This window comes from Bacillus rossius, chromosome 3 (genome assembly GCF_032445375.1).
Source record: "Bacillus rossius redtenbacheri isolate Brsri chromosome 3, Brsri_v3, whole genome shotgun sequence".
NCBI lineage: Eukaryota > Metazoa > Arthropoda > Insecta > Phasmatodea > Bacillidae > Bacillus > Bacillus rossius.
This window is the reverse complement of record NC_086332.1, coordinates 50230085-50251978: the sequence shown is the minus strand read 5'-3', so window position 1 is coordinate 50251978 and position 21894 is coordinate 50230085. Positions and strand designations below refer to the sequence as shown.

Genomic DNA, 21894 nt, shown 5'->3' with positions numbered 1-21894 from the left:
AATTATTAAGAATTTCACACTTTTTAGCGTGAAAAAAATATTCATGAAATAAAGCCCGACGAAGAAATTTTTTTTACAGTCTTGGAGTTTCAAGTTGAAGGGTTGGTGAGATGACGTTTGAGGACTTGCGTTTTTTATTATAAAATATCGTAGTTTTCTTTGCTGATTGTTGAATTTTGCTGTCTTGCGCTTTTGCGTCTGTTGTGAAGTTTTTAAACCAAGCCTTAGACATGTAATTCTTCCAGAAATACTGTATTAGAATATTTCACACATATGCCTACAGATTAGCGTCATGCTACAGTAGGGATTTGACGTTTCGCAGTTATGAACGGAGGCTCAAGCCAACGGGATCTCCGAGATCTTAGCTGGTGGGTTTCAAACATTCGGGTGTCGACTGAGGACTCACGACCTGAGAGTCGCCGGGGTGTCGGGACGGGTCCCGCCACTCACGTTACATGGGCGTAACGACCTCGGCGATCACGTTCAACAGAGGACGCTCATTTCCGTAGCTCTCGGACAACTTACCACCCGGTATTACAGCCTTTTAATGGTTTGTGTGAGTCTGCACTGTAAATAGTATTTATTTAATGGTTAAGGCTGCCGTCTAGTTGAAACCGTCTGTCTCGCCAATAAGTCGAGCTTTGTGAGTTGCGTCTGTTTACAAATTACATTTAACAAACGACGGATGTTTTAGATTTTTAGTTCTATTAAGTTAAAATAATTTAAGTTCCATATTGTTAGTGGAGTAACGAAATATTTTTGCGATGTATGCACGTAACAGAACTCATTCTTAATTATGCAGCCGCTCGCTTCTTTTCATGCGTCATCGTGGCCTTTGAGGATATTCCTATCACTATATTTTATTCAAAATATGTAACGACAGTATGTTTATTAGCCAGTAAATTGCTGTCTACGCTTTTTTTTTGTTTATCTATTAACGCCAAACGATTAACTTAAACGCGTAAAAATTTTTGAATTGTCGTCTGAAAACAAATAACTCTAAAGCCCGTTCTGCAATGTTACGGTAACGAAGACGGATCACGTAAACGGAGACGGATCACAAGGAACAGAGTTTCTACAATGGCACGCAGACGGATACGGACCCGCACGGATTAGCTCGGCAACGCTGAGCTCTTCCGTTTACGTTGCTCCGTGCGACCAATAGAAATCCAAGTACTTGGTTGCGGTGGTAGCCATGTTTGTTTATGTTCTAAATACGTTTAACAATCGTACAGAATATCTAGGGTTATATTATTACTTAGTCGTTTATTTTTACAATATATGTAAATTCTGCCCTAGCATAATATTATTAACAAATTATTATTTCGTAACCTTGAAAAGCAATCTCATTGGTTGTTATTTGTTACTTTTTCGTGCATTGGAAGCAGCAGACGCGATAGGGAAATGTTCCAAGAGATCCGTCTCCGTTTATGTTCTGGGAGATCCGTCTCTGTTTATGTTCCGGGAGATCCGTCTCCGTTTATGTTCCGTCTGCGTTTACATGCCATTGTAGAATGGGCCTAAACGGTATTTTCGAAGAGAGCCTCAATGGGTTTAGCATTTACCTACATAGCGTTATTTTATACTGTGTAACGATTGAATATTATTTCAGGATTGAGAGTGGCCCAAGGAATATTATTTGAATTCATTTTTATTTTTTTATATCTGAAACCTAAACACGAGGCTTGAATGCGCATAACATAACCTTATTTACGAAGGCACAAATTAAATGTCGCTTTTGTGCTTAGTCGGTATTAGAACGGTGGCACACGATGACAACTCCTAGTGACCTTTTATTCGTAGTGTTGAATAGTTGTTACCTAAATTAATGTTTGTAATGCTTGAAACAAAGTAACATTGTAAATACTAGCTTAACATGAAGTATTATTTATTTATCTGTCCCCTTAACGTATTCGTGATTAAAATGAAGGCACAACTCTTTAATAAGCAATATTTACGTCTTGGCGTGAGCCGACGTCCTCGAAAAGAAATTCCTGTATTGCATTAACCATGACATTAACACTCAATTATTTTGACTTACAAGGTAACCTTATAGTAATAACCGATGTCTTACCGGAGTCAGGAGGATCCAGTGACATTCAGAAGTCAGTTAAAATATTATGTGACAGAAATTTGGTGTAATATAGCCTATAGTGCACAAATAATTTTACCTATTTAAATTACAACAGTTAACATTTTCAGCCAACATCCATGGAGATCATAAGCTGAATGTTCACCAACGAGGTTTTTGAAATATATCGTTGCTCACTTTTTAGAGCACCGGGCGGATATACTCAATACGACTTACGTGGGACATAGTTTAGAATGTGTGCACAGTCGTTCGAGCGCTAGAATAGCGATAACCAAGAAGCGTAGCTTACATCAATTAGTTTTGTTTACCATTTTTTAACGGGCGGACGTTAATTAATTGTTATTTTATTTTTGGTGTTGGCACTTAGGTTACGCTGTGATTTGTGAATTTAATTTAATTTTGAATATTTACTTAATGCAATTACTGGCAGACCACAATGTCAAAATTAGAAAAGCTTAAATTCCATTTTTACGAAAATGTGTTCCGTAATTTAATAATAATGTTTCATAAGGAACTTTTAAAATGTAGATTACTATCCATTATTTTATTAATATATTTGAGCGCTGAAGTTTTTTTTATAGTTGTGTTGGGCTGGTTCATAAAGTTAATAGAATAATGTTAGTCATACTTAATTTAAATGATAGGAAAGTTTATAAAGTAATTGGTATTTAAGTTAGCATTGGAGTGTTTATTTTTCCTTTCATTTCTAGGGGAAAAAAAACAAATTGTAAAAGTGTGTGTGTGTGTGTGGGTTCTACAAAAGGATGTTTGATTTTCATCACAAGCATGTTTTTTAAATTCCAACTTCCTTTATAATAATACATTTGTTTGTCAATAGCCTTTAAAAAGCATTTTTTCCTTTAAAGTTTCCAAAATATTCAATGCCCTCCTATCTTCAATTTTCGAATGACAATAGCAATAATTATTGTATGCTTAAGGAGCTAAAGTATCATCTGTGAAAACTAAAAACACAATTTCTGTATTTTTTTTAACTTGGCATTTAAGACGTTAACTATTTCCTAGTTAAATTTTTGTATAGTCATTTTGAGATACAGCTCTACCTCTCTTATCTTAACACTTGCAAAATTAGTTCACAAACAATATCTCTGACTACAAATGTAAATATTTTGACTTCATTACTGATTGATGTACCATTTTAAACTTCTATAATGTGTCAAAATTTTCGAAATTTTTTTTTTAGGGTGGGGGAGGAAGGGGGAGGTTGAAATAGAGGATAGCAATAAGAATATTTATTTTGTTAAAATGAACTATTGGTATTACGTGAAAGATCTCAGATGTTTTATTATTGGCATTGCGTAGCTCTGACTGCGTCAGAGTACACAGTGTTGCCTACCTTCCATTGATTCCATTCATGCCTCTTTGATCACCGAAGTCACTGCAGCTTATGGTATTAATATTATCTAATTCTAAAGTATTAGCAATTAAATAACTTACCGTATAAACTACACCACGAGATCCGCTGTCCACCAACGTAACAGACGAACTAGAAGTCTCACTTCCTGAATCTTACTTACACATTCACATTCCCCGGTATAATCCAAAGGGTTTAGGCAAACTCAGTGCCGTTAAAATATAAACCAATGAGTTATGAAAATGAAGAAGAGATGCCTACCTTCGAAACATTTGCGAACGAAGTTTTTTGGCGTGTTTAACGTCGGTAGCTAAAGCCCACCGCACACGGTACAATATTTTCTACTAGTTTGCTTACTAGAATGCTTACTGGTTTCTGTACTGTGTAGGCTACAAGCTGAAACACTAGGTGCGCTACAAGTTTCTGCTGCACACGATTCTAGCTGCCTTACTAGTTTTGTTAAGAGAATATTCTCCACAACAAATTTTTATTAAGATTATTCACATTTTTTACTGCATACAAACAAGGCTCTTCTTTGTATGCATTTATTAAAACGAGGAGTTGGTCACTAATCCACTTCTTTCCGTCCATGTTTATCACGACATGCGCGCTTAAAAGTGTAAACAACCCCTCATGCTGTTTTCGTGAGTTCTGATTGACCACTCCTTAAATATTGGAACACACCAAGCAACGAAAATAGGACGCTGTCTATTACGCAAAACCAGTAGCCCAGCTCGTACAGCTACTAGTATCCAGTTTGAATTCGAGTGAAGAAACTAGTAGTAGAGCCAGTACGACTCCTAGCTTACAATATTGTAAGGAATATTGTACCGTGTGCGGCGGGCTTAACTCTGGGCACGCTGAAGAAAATTTTACTCGTCCTACTACCTTCTACTACCTCCAAGTTTGAATTTTGAATAAAGAACTCTGTGTAGGCCTATACACTTGGAGTTACGTTATCTTGAGCCTCTGTTCCATACCCTACGATGTTAAAATATATCTGTAACGTCTACCTTTGTAGACCGTCAGACCACATTTAAAAATAAATTAATATACTGTGTATGAATTAATTTATGCATTGCTCTGTGTTGAACGTACAGTTCAGTTGGCTACGAGCTAAGTATCTTTGACGTGAAAACGTCTATTCGCTCGTTACAGTGATAGTCGGTCGAACTTTCTTGTGTGACAAAATACAGTCAGATTTGTGCCGCAAACAATGCGTCAACAATGGTTGAGCCCACGACGGATAGATCATGTCTGTACGTGTTTGTCGCGCAGTATTTGTTTTGCCTGTGGCGTCATCGTACCAGTATATATGTATGTGCGTGATTGTTACGAATTAGCTTTGTGTAAAGTTATATAAATTGGTGTAGCGTGGAAACGCGTTTAGCTAGAAAGTTGTTTCGGGTGGCATTGTGAAGAGCCTGCGGAGAAATACTAAGACTCAAAGTGAGACAATATTCGCTGGGATATAAGTTAAAATCGGTATTAAATTGAAAATTACAAAATAATTAAATATGTCGTATCATATGACTTAAATATACTCGGAATTATATAAAAAGTAAATCAGAGGAAAGTTCGCTTCAGAAGGAATCCAAAAAGCCTTAAAAGTCAAGTGCCGAAAGAATACGATAGCTACGACAACGTCAAAAAGGAAATGAATAATATGATTTTATCCCAACTTTTTCACGAAAAATCTACGGCGCGAACACCCGAACTGCACACAATTGAACTGGTGGCCATTGGAAGCTCCACTTATTTTCTCGTACAAACTATAACAAGAATTTATGTGATAACATGCACCTTTACATGCCATTCTAGCCTGTATAAACAATCTTATAATTAATTTGGGGGGGGGGGGGAGGTAATCAGTTCCTGTACAGAAATCCACTTGAGCGGTGAAAAAAAAAAATCGATAATGAAGGTTCACACCGGAGGTTCAAAAATGTAATGATCATAGCGAAGAAAAACCCGCAAGGAGTCCTATAGTTGTCTGACTCTCTATTCCGCCCTATCCATCATCTGATGCCCTACTCCTGGGCGTTGCCCCTTTTCATTATATTTATGAGTCATCGTTTTGACTTAAGGGGGCCGTCTGGTCGGGGTGTATAGGCCCATGTGTTTGATTGGGGGGGGGGGGGGGGGATTTATCAGCTCGGCGCTCGTTGGTATTTCCAGCGCGGTACAGCCTCTAAGCACAAGGCTCTGAGCTGGCGCGCAGTTTTCTCGTTGTCACAGGAAAACTGTGAAGTTTGAGCAGTGACCGTAACATTATATGGCGGAGAAATGACGATGAAGATGTAATGCAAGGCCCTTAAGTGCTTTCAAGAATCAGTACCGGTTGTTTTATGCCTAAAAATTACTCTCAAAACAAGCCTTTTAGCCATTTTCACTCTTCTAAAAATACAGTTTAAAACCTTAATCCGAAATCAAAAGTACTTTTCATAAATAGACCTTACTCGAAAATCCTGACTAGTTTTTAATTTGCGTTGTTTTTCCTGAAGCTCTGCGCACTGTACATGTGCCCGGGAAGACAGTTCCCCTAACCTACTGATGGTAAAGAAGTTTCACCTCAAAATTCACTGCCCGTAGCTGCATTATAAATTCAGCACAACAAATAAAGCTTTACACAGTGACAAGTTGATAGAAAATCAAGAAAAAATAGTTCCAAGACTTAACGTCTTACTGAACGTACTACGTTAAAAATGTCGAGCCAATGAAACGTCATGGGTTAAAAAAAAAAAGTAGGGTAGGGTGGGGCTCGTTGAGCATAGGGGCAAGTTGGGCAATCTAAATATCTCGAAAACTATTCACCGCACGCGAAGGAATCAAATAGCGGAAAGAAGGGGTCGCGGGAGGGGAACTCATCACGACACCGCCAGTGGCGACTAGTCGATCGAGTGATGTACACGCGCGCATTGTTTATTTTGTAACCAAAAAGTAAAATAATTATAAAGCGGAATATTTCTTCAGTAATAGTTAAGTGTTGTCCGATTTTAATCAGGTAAGTGTTAAACTTTAATAAATTTATAGTACTTTTGATATGTATAAATATTTAGGGTATAATTCTAACCGGTTTTTCATAACCTCATTTTTGTTTTAAATTTTCGGATTCCGATTAGTTGAGCTATAGTTGCTCAACCAATCCCACGACTTAGAACTAAAGTAATATATATGTGTGTGTTTTTTTTTTTTTTTTTTTTTTTTTTTTTTTTTTTTTTTTTAGGATGCGGACTTAGGCCTATAAAAGAAGGACTATGAGATGTTCTTACTCTACTCAAAACTTAAATGATGCTGCAAAGGCGGTCAACGATGAGGGAAAAAGCGTGAATGCCGCCGCAAAAGAATTCGGTATCATCAAACTGATGACTTTGACCAGATTTTTGAAGAAATTAAACAAAGGTGGTGATTCATCCATGGGTTATGCAACACCGAGGCAAGTATTTTCTCCCACGCAAGAGGATTCTTTAAAGAAATACTTGTTACAATTGCAACAGTGCCAACGAAAATTAAGTTTCCTATATCTCATTTATATTTTATTTTATATATTAATATTTTATTATTAAGATAAGCTTTATTGATAATTAGGTATATAAATATTCAAGTCTGAATTTGATCAGAAAGACAAGCTAATTCCAAAGTTAAGCTTAAGATACGTTGATGTTTTGTTGATTCTATTTTCAGTTTATTATTCAAAGAAAATTACTATTAATTTAATTGTTTTGTCACTAAAAGACTATGAATAAAAAGTTAATTATCAAACAGAAATTTTATTTCATGTCTAGTTAACATTCAACCCATCATTTGGCTAGACATTCTAAGTGCTCAATTTGCCCCATACCCTTGCTCAACTTACCTCACCTATGGGGTACGTTGGGCATACTTGACTTTCTGCATTTAAACAGCTGTAGCTCTTAAAGTCGACTTGTAAGAAATAAATTACTATTGACACTTTTGCAAAATGATGAATTCGTAATCCTTCAGTATGCATAACAAGCTATTAATACTTATCGTTGAGGAGCTATAACCGCTCAAGTGAAAAAGTGCTCAACTAACCCCGCCCTACCCTAAGTCCAGTTTCTGAAATCTGTTGTTTTGGAATAACCAAGATGAAGGAAGAGAATGGTTTGTGCGTTCAGAAGAAGATGAGAAGAAATTGCAAACATGAATGTTTTAGACATTAAAAATTGTTGGCAAATACAATTTTTTCTCATCGTTGACAACATGTTACATTCTTGTACCTGTTTTTGTTTGCAAACAATGTTTTCCAGTAATTTTACGGTACGTTTCTCTTGAAGCGGCCCGCCGCCTCGTTTGTCGCTACGTCACAGCCTTCCCACCCCTCTCTCCACTCTCCTTTCCCTGTGAGTTTGTTTCCCCCCTCCTTCTCTTTTCAGCTTCCCCGCCGAAGCTCTCCGACCGCAGCGCGCTCTATGCGAGGCTTGTCGAGCGCCGTGTGTAACTTGGTGTGAATAGTTCGGTGTCTTGTAATCTTCTTGGTTCACACCACGTTGCACTCTTCGTCTATGAACTTTAGCGGAAGATTTGTTGTAAAAGTTATACTGTATATTTATATATTTGTGACAGTTAGACAGTTTAACGTGATATATGCATGCATACAAGTCACTGAGCACATGGCGTTGATATACAAGGAGCTAAAGGTAGATCTTCAGTAGGACTCCCAAAAATGTTCATCTGAACTCCAGAAATTTACAGTTAGTGAATCCACGACATATCACATCTTCCATTGTACTTTGGGTGCTATTTAGTTGGAAATTAACTGTTTTCTGTGCCATTTTTCTTTACAGAAACCGCAGTGCAGGCAGTCAAATTGCGCCCTCAGGACTAAGAGACACTTCTTGTGGCGATAAGTGAAGCTAGAATGTCTACATGCTTCACGACAATAACGTCTCTATCTTGGATTGAGAATTATTTAAACTATATTTCAGAGTTAAGTGAAGTAAGATTACCTGAGAGAAGTCCATCAAATCAATGAGATACGATTTGAAAAGATCGTATGCAATTTCCAATAATAAAAAAATTTAAATCACGATAAGTAATTGTATTTGCAGATTTATTTTTAAGATAAAATTATTTATATTATGATGGTTAAACTTTGGCATTGGAATCAGCAAGAAAAACTAAACAAAATTTGAATTTAAACTTTATAGCATAAAAAACCAGTCAAATATATAAAACGATATGCTTCACGGGGAGATATATCCCCCATATAATTCGCCCTGGATCCGCCACTAGCAGCTATGGTAATTTATAGAAGTTCGTATTCTGTAAACCTTTGTACAACAGTCCCATTTTCTAATTTCATCTTCATAAACCTAGCAAATACAATCCAACATGACAGGTGAAGGAACCTTATGCCGTGTCCCAACTCGCTGAGCTTGCTCCCGCCCTCTCTCGCCCTCTCTCGCCCTCTCCTGACGTCACAGATTGGGCTGTGTGTTCTCCAGCCCGAAGGAGAGAAGTATTCACTCGCTGCACACTTTCGTTTACTTTTCGGAAGCCATTTTGATTTTCGAAACGTGAACACACTTTTAGATTATAACTAAACACCCTTGTTAAAAAAAAGTGATAAAGGAAAAATTTTTAAAATGTGGACAGGTCACTAATTTAATGTGTCATATGCAACTGACGGCCTGAAATTGCTTTCGATTATACTTTTAAAATTTCAAGTACTTCGTAATATAATTTTATGGGAACGATTATACAAGAAAATTCGTGGTGTAAAAATATTGTAGGCATTTGGAATAAGTTTTTTAACTGGCCAGGCAAAGTTAAATTATAGCTAGAGTAGATAGTTTTGACAAGTGTAGTCAACAGTGTTAGTGTAGTTAACATTTAAGAGTGAGCCAAGAGTGGGCCAGAGGGTGCATGCTTAGGGATAAGCTGGACTCACAATGATCCGTCTCTTCCGTCCGTCACTCGTCCGTCAGTCAATCATGTGACATACGGCCAATCAGATGGCCCGAAAAATTCCATCCATCCGCTTAAACCTGGACAAGCTTTAACTTTCAACTGACGGATGAAAACGTCTGAAAAGCATTCGTATTATGTTTTTAACTTGCTTACGAACACGTTTTAGGTTTAATATTTGAAACAATAGTTGTCTTGAAACACGAAAGTGATTAATAATGCACGATAACTCGAAAATATCGTCGGCTTACTTCTAAAACCTCGTAAGTCCAGATTTTCCCAGTTTAATATTCCGGATGTGATTGGTGTATTTTTTCATTTTTTCATAGTGCATATGCTGATAAAACCTCGTAAGTCAACTCTACTTAGTCTCTTTTCTATTCACAAATATTATAAAACCTCGTATCTTTGTCAGTCGAAACCGTGCTCCAAAAGCTCATAAGTTCTCCTGTAAAATTGACTGAAATGGAGTTATGAGGTTTAAGAAGTAGGCCGACGATATATTTAAATAAATATTTTAGAGTTGGTTTAGTCATTTATAAGTGCATCATCGTCCAACTGTTAAACCTTCAAAAAAAATTTCTTCAAAAATATAAGCCATAATAGTTGTTGGCAACACCCAAGTAAAATAATATAATAATGGACGTGCGGATGATTGTGAATCGCTCGGCTTGTTGACGGACGGACAGATGGTGGACGGACGAGTGACGGACCGATGCGACGGATCATTGTGAGTCCAGCTATAGCGAGCACCTCCTCGAATTCGGACATGGTCGTGTGGATCATGCTTGTCTTCTGCGCAAAAGGTCATCAGTGGCTTAATACACATTTGCGAAAAGAACTGTAAAAGTCAGATGATGCGTACACAAAGCAAAAAAAAATAGTTTTCTCGAGGATGTATCAACAGACATGTGTTTTTGTTGAATTTTTTTTAAGTGTTTAGTAATTATTTGACTCAGAGCATGTTTAAATGCACTCGTAATAAAAACAAATACACGAATTCGGCATACAAATTAACACGGGATTCTATAACCTCAACGAAGCTTCACCAACTGCCGTCCAATATGACACTTTTCTTACAGTTCTATTCCGCAAGTAAGCCGTTCAACGATGTTCTCGGAAAATTTCTACTGCAAAACTTGCACTCACGGCCTATATCCGAGTTAATGCGTGTCTCATATTTAGCCTGCATCGTGTGTTTGAATGGGAAATTATGCTCTCTTTACAAACGCCCAATATCTGATTTTAATGCTGTCCTTGTTTTTGAGTTTTCTTTTGCCAGATACATGCAAAGAGCAAAAAAAAAAAATAGACACAACATTATAGTGCAATATATTTTTTTAATGTATTAAAATTTTTATTTTGTAATGAAATTTGGAATAATAATCTTGGAAATGACATTTTTCTTGTATTTTTTACTACGAGCGTCATCTGATATCCAATTATTTCTTTCAACCATTTTGGCATATTTTTAATTGATATAATTTACTATTAAAATATTGGCTTTGTTTGCTGTCACATAAAATTAATAGAATTCCTTGTTATTGGTAGTGACCAACTGCTATGTATAGTTTTTTTTCCCTTGTGAAATAATAATTGGTGTTTAGGAAAACATTTTTTTTCTTACACAATTTTTACAAGTTTATTAATACTGTCAAAAGACAGTATTTTATAGTCTTGGAAAATTGAAACAAATATTACAACATATTTAACCTATTATAAGTGTCAGCGCTGTACAAAATAACACTTGGCAACGTGTACATTAGGTTCACACCTCAACTTAACATCGATACTCCCCCAGGCATGTAATCCCGTTAGGGCGTGATCCTGGTTAGGAGAAAGGTGGGTCTTTTACATGCCTGACACTGTTACCAGTGCCTAACATGGGTTACAAGAACCGGGAAATGGATTCCGCCATTTCCAATCGCGGAATATGTTACTGGAGAGTGCACGGTTAGGTCGAGAGATTGAGGAGACCCGTCCCAACTTCGGCCCCACCGACCCGCCCCCAGCTCCGCCGTGAACACTCCGGCAACAGTGCACTGCAGTCCAAGCGCGGGACAGGCTAGGTACAGCCGCGAGGCGACCACTTACCTGGAGGGCGCTCGCCGCGGACGAGCCCGGCGCGCCGCAGTTGGCCTTGGTCGTCGTGATCGTCTTGCTCGTCGTCGTGGTGGTGGTGACCCGCGTCAGGCCGCCCTTCCCCGCGCCGCGCGAAGCCGCGCCTCCGTTCCCTCCGTTCCCTCCGTTCACCCCGCAGCCGCCCGTCGCTCTGGCCGGCTCGATGGCCGCCGGAACCACCTCCGAGCAAAACTAGTCTCTCAGGACCTCGCCCGCAGATCACAAACAACAACAAGAATATTGTCTTGCCACAACGTTGAACTGTTGGAAGCCTCACGTCACGGTGGATGCACTTAGCGCATCGCTCATATTAAATCTCATGATGCTGTGTATGTTGGAATTTCGATGCTTTACACATACATGATATACCACTCACTGACCCACTCATCACGAATTCTCCGGAACGATATAACACTTACAAACGAAATTTGGCAGTATGTCCATAATGTTACATGAACATCCAATAACAACGCATTGCCCAAGGTAACGCACAGGAGTGGGTTAGGGAATACAGTAGGTGACACTACTTCCGGAACTAAAAGACCTACAAACTTGAAATTTAACTTGTGTGTTCCTTATGCTACAGAAACATCCACGTAATTGAACTCCCAAGAGAGTGAACAGGAAGGGTTAGAGAATTCAGTGAGCGACACTCTCTTTGAAACTATGAGGCATACAAACTTATAATTTGACATGTATGATAGGTACTTAAGCTAAATTAACATTTACTAATAAATGATTTTCTAGAAATAAACTCCCAAGAATCTGAATGGGGGTGGAATAGTGAATTTTCAAAATTCTATAATGTATTTTTACATATACGTATATTGAGCAGTGTGTGTGTGTTCTGCCTGTAGTTTTCCGTAGTAAAGTACGGGCACATCAGCTAGTATTATATAATACGTGTCCCAAATATTCATACCCCTTGCAACGAACATACAGTATTATAAAAGAGGGTGAAATGCTATGTTAAATGTGTGTCATACAAAGTAGACCTTCATGGAGTGACAGCAATGGCATCCATGTTACAATATTGTGAAATACGAACAAGCCAGCAAACTCAGGCAAGGCTTTAGCCTGAGGTGCGAGATACTGTGACATTAGACCTCAATGGTATTGCCACCATCTTGGATGACATTACTTACATCATCTTGGATATGTCACCACCACCATATTGTATAACATCAATTGCATCATTTGAATGAAATATCTCCACTGCCATCTTATAGTATGTCATTTTCGCTACCTTACATTACGTCATATTGTCACAGCCACCATTTTGTATTATTACATCATAATTTTATAGATGCAATTTCGTATTGCATCATCATATCAATTTCGTTTGTAAACACTTATTTTGTTTATTCCTCATAGTTTTCATAGGCTCATTTATAGTCACATGCATTTCACTCACCCTCTTGGTTTTGACTTTGCTTATCAAGAGTGTTACCTCGCCTCATTTTTAGTTCTTCAACTTAGCAATTGGGGCGCTGGTATTGTCTGATATTTTAATAATGTAGATGTCACTTACCTCTTTAATTCCCATCGAGTTTGCTAGAGCCTGTTGGTGTCGCTATTGGTTCCAAAGTTGCTTTCCAATTCTAAGAGTCAACGTTTTATTTGCTGATAGATTTATATTTTACTATCATTACCTATTTTATTTAATATTTATTTTAAACTGTTTGGCATTGAGGAGACTTGAAGCTCTGAATGGCGGGACCAGTGCATTTAAATACTCTGCTGCCGAGACACAATGTAAGATAGTCAACAATATAGTATATAGGAACTAGTAAACTTCGGCTGCAAATAAGTTGAAAATATGTGTACGACTTAGGTATGGTCTAAAGTGCTTCCCAAAGTCATTAGCCTAAACACCTTTGAAGTTGGACCTGAACATCTCTTTTATTGCAAAATATAGAGAACGTTTTTGAAATGGAAAACTAAGCGTCTGAATGATTTTTATTTTAAAAAATAAGTTTTAAAACAACCAAAAACTTGTCACTATCATGAAATTGCATTCAAATAATTGGGAGTGTACACTTTTTCCCATAAATGTTCGCGACATGATAAATTTTCAACTTATTTTTTCGTGATGAACCTGCAGCATCAGTTTTTCAGTGAAATTCAGGCTCAACCTGCATATAAAAATAGAATTTAGGAACAACTCTTTTAGATTTAAAGTTTGAATTACCTAATTAGGTTGCCTTCAGTGTGAAAAAAAAAATGTTTCATTAATATACATTTTTACATTGTCTTAAATACACGTTATTTAATTAAAATGTTTTAATTTTTGTATCTTATTTGATATTTACTTGTAGTCATTTGACTACAATATACGAATTCAGCACAGTTTATTAATTCACCATTCAGAAAACACATTCATTTTCTTTTATGCACTTTTATGTATGTGTTAATTTTCTTGCATATACTTTCACTTGCGCGTTTATTTTCGTTGGTAAAAATAAAATAAACCTTCGCCCCATTGACTTCTGTTTTTATTTTTTTTGTATCAAAATAATATTTTCTACCAAACACATAATAATTTCAAAACACGTAATTAACCTTAATGGGTTTTATATTAATGAATTTATTAGCATATGGCACTAAACTACAGTTAACTAAAAATATGTTTTTTTTTTGTCAAATAACATATTTAATAAGCAAGTAAAGCAAAAATTAACACATTAATAATTTTAATATATCTTCGAAGGAATTCTTGTTTAGTGGAATGTTAGACTGGAGCTCGTCATCTTCCCAAAGATTTCTGAGTTCTTACAGCAGTTATATAGATAATCCATTCCTCTTGCATGTGCATTCTGCCACGTCTTTTCTAAAGTAGTAAAACTCTTTAATAACGTTTTGAAGAGACGACCCTTCTTCGTCTGCAATATTCTCATATTCGGTAGACTTCTCTGGCAGGATAGGCAAGGAAGTCGATCCCAGTGTGTACTCACTCCATAATTCCGGCGAAAGTACATTCTGCAGTTGTAAGTCTCGATTGGTGATAGAGGCAGCTTCTACATTTAAGCTACGACCACACAGGGCGCTGTGCTCGCTAAGTTCGCGATGTTCTCTACGCGAGTAAACTATAGCCAGCTGCATCTCAGGTGTCACTGGACATACCAAGCCGTGTTCGCTATGTTCGCTATGTTGTCGAAGTCGCCGAGTGTTTGGTTCGCGGCTATTTTTATAAACGTCGCTGACTTCGCGCATGCGCAGATAAAGAAATCATCTGTTTTCGCGCGGAATTGTGCTGTACTTCTACGTTTGCTTTTTATAAATTTTTGTTTCTCTCAGTATTGAGCTATAAATAGACATGTTGGCGGAAAAGTTCATTGAAAGATTACGAAAATATTCATGTTTATGAACTAAATCGTTGAAAGAATATATAAAGCAGGAAATGCAGGACAATGCATGGGGTTTTATTTCAATAAAATGCTATCAAACAGAGTTGCATTTATTCTAAAATGATCTTCGTTTTGTTTTTTAGTTTTCACAGTCTCTTGTTGCGTTAACTACATGAACCCATTCCTTTATACGTTTACATACTGTTAGAGCCAGCAGAATATTTGGAATTATCACTTGAATCCCACGTCATGCGTCTTCCCGATCGCGAATTAGACTATCCTGTCTGGCCACCTGGCGCAGCGAACATAGCGAACATAGCGAACATTGCGAACATGGCGAACATCTTGTATTAAAAAAAATGTAAACTATGAACGCACCCTATTTGGGATGTAGTACCTGTTTTTAAACTACAGATTTTCGAACATCTTACATTACTATGGCTGGTGCTGGGTAGCTTGGAAGCGAGTTATCTGCTGAAGATAAGTTAATATAATGTGCAATATTTAACGGTGTATCCAACTTTAACTAGGCATAGAATTATTGTTTTGTGTATCATCGTCCGCTATCACTGGTTGTGGTACAAGTGACGCACATCTTATCGCGAACGACACACGAAGTGCAGTTCCCATCAGGCTCGGGAGAGAATTGGGGAGGGGGGATATATACTTCCCTGAAGTTATGAAAAAAAAAAAAAATACGAGATCTCAGTGATGGATGTATGATGTTTTGGGTGATGCAAAGTGAACTGTTACAACACTTGAAATAACAAACCACAAATTCAGTGATGCGTGTTGAGAATGATAATGTAACTTTCCAAACCCTTGTTGTTGACGTAAGTTCTTTCAATACAAAAAGTGTAAACATCTTAGCTATCAGTATACGGCATTTGGTAGAAGTAATTTCGTGAATGGAACAGAAGTAGAATGAAGCAAAATGTGTAACCACGGTGCCGAAGTCTTCAAGATGGCGAACTCATGGGTAGCAACATAAACCCGTTTATAGTCACTTCCGTGGACATTAGAGGACAAACAACATATTGGAGTGCCAAATTAAACATTATAATAGTAAAACTACCTTGGAATTTATTTGGAAAACTAAAATAGACGTAGTAAAAAGTAATCTCAAGTTTTAAAATACCTAGGAAAACTGGCATTACAATGATTATAGTACATATTCTCCTTGCAAAATTAAAATAGGCTCAGCAGCACAGTGTAGAGCACGCGCGTGTAAAGCTCAAAGATGAATTTTTGACGTATTACTTTTATAAATAACATAATATTATAATATTATGTAATGATAATGTCGAATCAGCTCATTAAAGTTAAGGTTTGTTCGTACGAAGTATTTACAGACTAATTTCAGTCATTCAAAAAAAAAAAAAAATACACAAACATATACTTAGTGCTATAATATGTGATTTAAAATGATTCAGATTAATATTTTAGTATTTACATATAAGTATAACTTCTAACATGTGCGGAAACTTTATAGTATTAACTGTTTAGTGAATTTTATCAATATAGGCAGTATTTTAATAAAATTCCTTGTCAAAATCAGGTCGAAAGCTGGGGTTTAGGAATTTTTTTCAAGTCATTTTCACGTTTATCGGTGCCGTTTCTTATAGTTTAAAAATTTTAGGTTGTATCATGCTGCTATCTGTGCGTGATGGTGCCAAGCAACGTTTACGATTCAGGCAGCGAATTCTAGCTGCTGGTGCAGAAGTATGTGTGTAATTATCGCGAAAAAATTTGGTACTTGGAAAGCGAATACTTATTGATTGGTATATTTTTCACTTTCGGCATTATTTTAAAGAATTCTACGTTAAATTTCGTGTCTGAGTTTTGCATTGTAAGTTTATTTGCAACATGAACAACACGAGAACACGTGAGTCAGCTCGTTACCGAGTTTAGATGTTTACATATCACTTAAACTCATGTACTGCCACTGACAAGGTGCTTGATGCCAACTCATTAAATGAATACCCATCTGAGTGGCTGGTTAGAGCGTACAGACAGCACATGTGTTCTCAGCGGGAGGCAAAGGAAAAAAAAACACTAATTACCCCACGTGTTTTATTCCCCGGAGCACGCCATTCCCCTAGCACAATATGTGCTTGTGACTTTCCACAAAGAGAACTGAAAGGATTTGAAAGACACCATCTTAGCCATAATATTTTTCAATACAATAGTTTAATTTCGAATATTTAGATTCGTTAAAGTATATAGATTTTTTTTTATGTTTAAAGTAAATAATGACTGGCTGCTACAAATAGTTTCAACCATTTAATGACATTGGTGTTAGCATTGAATTAATTTCTGGGACTACATACATCTGTAATAATACTGTCAATGTCTAAGTTATGGTCTTGAATTTTTTTTTTTTGTGATCTCTGCCTTAAAAGTGGCCAAAATTTCAAATTTTAGGTATTTCAATATCTAGATTTGTCAAACAGTCGTGTATGAAGGTAAAAAATAAAGTAACCAAACTGCCAATTCCTTTCCACAAACGCGGCCTCGAGCAACCATTGAGTCGACATGTGTGCCTAGCGTGGTGGCCAGGTGGAGCAGCAATACCAAATCAAATGAGCCTCGAAGCTGGACGTGCTCCGCGGTTCCTTTCATGTCTCTGTGCCAGAGACATTCCAAACCCTTACATTCTCGACTCTATTACCAGCCTCCCTCAGCCGTTTGACGTAGAGGTCGTTTAATTAATGCATTAGTTCCTTACGTGCTTTTTATTACCACTTACGTAACTTGCTTTGTCCGGTTGTCGGTAATCGGGCTTACGCCCTCGTGCGTGTCATCTGTTTGTTTGGACCTGCGCAGGAATGTCGTCGACAGGGCGACCATGCTGGCTAAACTAACGCGGGCTCAATGCCTTTTCAGTACCAGTCACTTTGCATCGTGACCACGCACCCATTCTTTCCAGGTGTCCGCCACATCGCCAGCCCCCCCCCCCCCCCCCCCCCCACCACAACCCTCGGCCCTCCAGGTGTTGGTTCGCGCGCGGTGCACATCCCAGGTGGGAACCCGCGGCCACGTCTGCGAAGTGCACTTTTCTGTGTACTCCGCAATGAACTGGTGCAACCTCGCCGGTAAACCAGTTTGTGAGCCGCCTTTTCGAGAGGCCTGTCGCGGTCGCGACGCAGAACAGCGAAGGTGAGAAACTAACTACAAATGATGTTTGATAAAGGTCCTTTGTAAGAAAATTCAAAAAGTTAATTAACTTTTATTTACTGACTTAATTACCAGAACTATACATTGTAAGGATAATCAATCATTGGACTTATGATATATCTAAATTTGAATTGGGAATAGCCCATAAACTTAATCGTAGGATTACCATTGGTTATTCTAAATATCCCGCACTTAGAAATAGGCCTATTATACGTTAATATTAAATTTTTAGTAAAAATTATACAATAATATTTAAAAAAATATGACTATATGTACAAAACAGAAATTTGTGACAAGATAAGTAATATGCAGGATAACCATAGGTTTTCCGGGATGCATTTAGGCTATGAAGAATATATCAGTGATATCCCACGGATATCCAATGCTGTTATGGACATAACCATAATGACAGCCCTTTTAATCTTCAATTATAAGGGAGTTATATTCAGCGGCGAGGCTTGTCTTCAAGCACTCAACCATGTTTCTAGGCAGACCTGGTTAATGGTCACTGCACGTCACTGTTACGCTTTTATCGTTTGCCATCATTGCTGTTCAAGCATCAGCATTCAAGAATACAGTCCTATTGATTTTGTGTTTCAAACATCGAAGGATCAATATAGTAATTTTGTCTCTACTGTATAAGAGTAAACATGAATGTAATTATGGCTTAGTACAATATTCTCTAAATTGTAAAAAAAAGCCCTCTTAGAATGAAGGTAGAGACATACTAACCACAACATATATAAAATTATGTCTTGGAAGCTCTGTTTATTTTTGCTGGAATATTTACCAAACACTTTCAAACAGTTGAAATTCCAGCAAAATTTTTCTGTGAAGATGAAGATTGGGTTATAAATCTCTGTCGGCCAAACACATTCTAATCTGGAAGACTTGAAGATGCAAACAGCTGCAAGCTGCAGTAATGTGCAAAGATAAGCATCATTAAATAAGATGCAGCCCAACATCATTAAATGCACCTTGCTCCGTTTTTCGAGAACAGTTGCTATGGATGCAGAGTTTTAAACTGCAATTTTCTATTTGTAAGCATACTTGACTACAAATGTAACATATAGCATTTATGCAAGTTAATTTTTTTCTTGCATGAAACGTAGAAGTGTAATTCAGCATACGTAGCATCAACAATTTCACTATGGAGGGCGTACTAGTTTTCTGAAGTAAGTTTTAATGCAAGCAAGTTGTCTATTACTTAATTCAGAGAATCCTGCTACTGCTTAAAGAGAAATATAGTAAGTAAATAATGTCATGTTTCATAGCATATGTAAGCGGTCATCAGACTTCCAAACTGTCAGTATTTTGCGAATCATCGCCTTGGATGCATTTCAATTGTTCAACCTCTACATTTCAGCGAAGCCCAGCCTAAGCAGATATATCTTACAGTTACTGGAGGCAATGGAGGAATGTATTGGAAATTACCATACACTATACGCACTTGAGCCAGCATCTTTCACTACACAAGAAAAGAAACAAAGCTGCTTTGACTACCACAAAAAAATTAAAGCACATGCAAAACGAAAGCGACAAGTTGAGTGAACTTATATGCACCGGATTGAAACATGAACCAGCGTACTTCCAATGATCCCATCACGTCGCTTTTTGTTTCCACTAGCATTCAAGAATCCAGCCCTACAAAATACAATGTTAAAGTTGAGAACAGCAATGTGCGTAAGACTGACTTCGATGTTAAAAATGTTAATGATTGTTGTCAAATGTGTTTGCAGCTCATGCCAGAAAACAATATTATCAAAGTGAATATTACTATAGCAAGATAAACTAAAATAATTACAACGTGTGTCAAAAATTTCTGAAGAAAATACTAACAGGTTTGTTAAATTATTTGTGAAATATTACTCTACAATGAATTGTTCTTACAGCCCCGATTTAAAAAAATATTTGTTGATTATATAATTTTATGTATAATAAAAATTTCCTTTAAGAAAATAAATACCGGTTTATGAATGTAACTATTTTGTTGAAAAAAACACTATTTCACGAGAAAGTTCTAAATTCTTTTTTTTAATAAATGACCAATAATATGCATTTACTAGTGACTTACTTTACATGAGACATAAATATAAAGTAATGTTACATTTTGGTAAGAACTATTTAAATTCCTGCAAATTTAATACTGTGAAAGTGAAAGCACAACTATAAGCCTAATACTTTAACATCACATAAAGTATGTACTAAAATTCTAAACAGACCAACTTTAAAATTGATCACATGGGTACTTGATTTAGTAAAGATATTAATAGTTTACAAATAATATTAAATTTTTTAAATCAGGAATCATTCTAATTAAAATGTGTGTAGTTTAAGCTAGATAGGATACATAGTAAATTATTTTATTTAGTATTCGGAAATAATTGTTAACACAGTTATTGCACATTGATATTGATGAATATAGGAATATAAAACATAAAAAGACTAAGATATTCTTTAACAATGTACGAGAAAAAGCAGTATGGATGTCCTGTCGCGACTGGTTTCTATCGATGTGACATGCTGGCTCCTATAATGCCGGAAACAAACAAACAACCTAAAATCATAAAAGGTTCTCCCAGATTCTCATTATTGGTTAACAACTGACCACGCCCTGCATCAGTGGAAATTACTCATTGCTTTTGCTCGAGTTGCAATTGGTCTTGTCAATATGACATTCAGCACTCGCACTCATTACTCAAAAATGAGCTGAATGTGTTTACATTTGGTCTACACTGGTCTCACCAATATGGAGAGTCATGTATCAGTAGTCAAAAATTATATTACAGACTTAACCATGCTTATTAACATCACCATCGGGGGTCTCAAAGATTAAGCTACAAGCAGCCTTTCCCAGGTTATGGGAATGAATTTTCTCAGCACATAGGTTGGAGAACTTCTCATCAATGTATTCATTACACTATTCTAAGAGTCTATTTTTTTGTTGAAACATTAATATTTTTATTTATGTTATATCTTTATTTTGAGTAGTTCTCAAAGTGAATTTTGACTTAGCAAAATCTGATATATTATCATATTCATTTAAGCACTATAATAAGTTGTATGTATAAATGTAGTTAAATTAGTGTCTGTAAACGAATATAAATGGATTTTTTCAATACTTTCAAAATTAAAATACCTCGAGGTTCAATAACGTTTATCATAGATGTATTTTAGTTAATGCAAAATTTATGCTGTCGATTTTACTAACATATAACATATTATTACAATGAGCAATATATTAAAGAACTTTATTTGTCACTTTTGTCATGCATGTTTTCCAAAATTAAATAAATTCTTTGATGCTAATCATTATTTGGGTTCCTTTGCATGTTGCAGTTCTCCTTCATCTTCTGTTATGATGGCTGCTAACAAATCTTCTGCCTCTGCCCCCTCGCAATCTGCGGCAAGTAAAACATCGGAATTTATTTTAAATGATGGTTTTAGGGGGATGGTGAAGTATTTATGAAGAAGCATAGTGCCCTCCGATACATAGGACAATGTAAAAATCAATGTTGGTGCATCAAATGCAGGAGAAAGATAGCGAGAAATAATAAACTAGTATGTGACATAAATAGCTGCAGTGGAGCTGGTGAAGTACTTCGCTGCTCACAGCTGTGTCGATTCTTTGATAAGGAGTTTAGACAAGCATGTGATGCACGCAAGTCCAACTTAGATAAGATGGATTCAACTGCAGCAAGTTTGGTGCATCATTTGCTAGAAGAGATAATTTAAAGCAGCACGATCGAGTATGCAGTAGAGTTGCACCACCACTAACACCGCCACCACCATTGCTACCACCATCATCACTGACACCACCACCACCATCATCACTGCCACCACCACCACCTCCA

The 21894-nt window shown here is 36.8% G+C and overlaps 1 protein-coding gene across 5 annotated transcripts in view; it reads right to left on the bottom strand.

Moving 5' to 3' along the window:
• LOC134530667 (uncharacterized) overlaps positions 1-21894 on the bottom strand; it is a 205970-nt gene that overhangs the window by 134211 nt on the left and 49865 nt on the right. For all 5 annotated transcript variants that reach the window (XM_063365710.1, XM_063365709.1, XM_063365712.1 and 2 more), the window contains one exon: positions 11490-11696. In XM_063365710.1, the coding sequence (XP_063221780.1) occupies positions 11490-11696 (207 nt within the window). The remainder of the gene's footprint in view (positions 1-11489; positions 11697-21894) is intronic.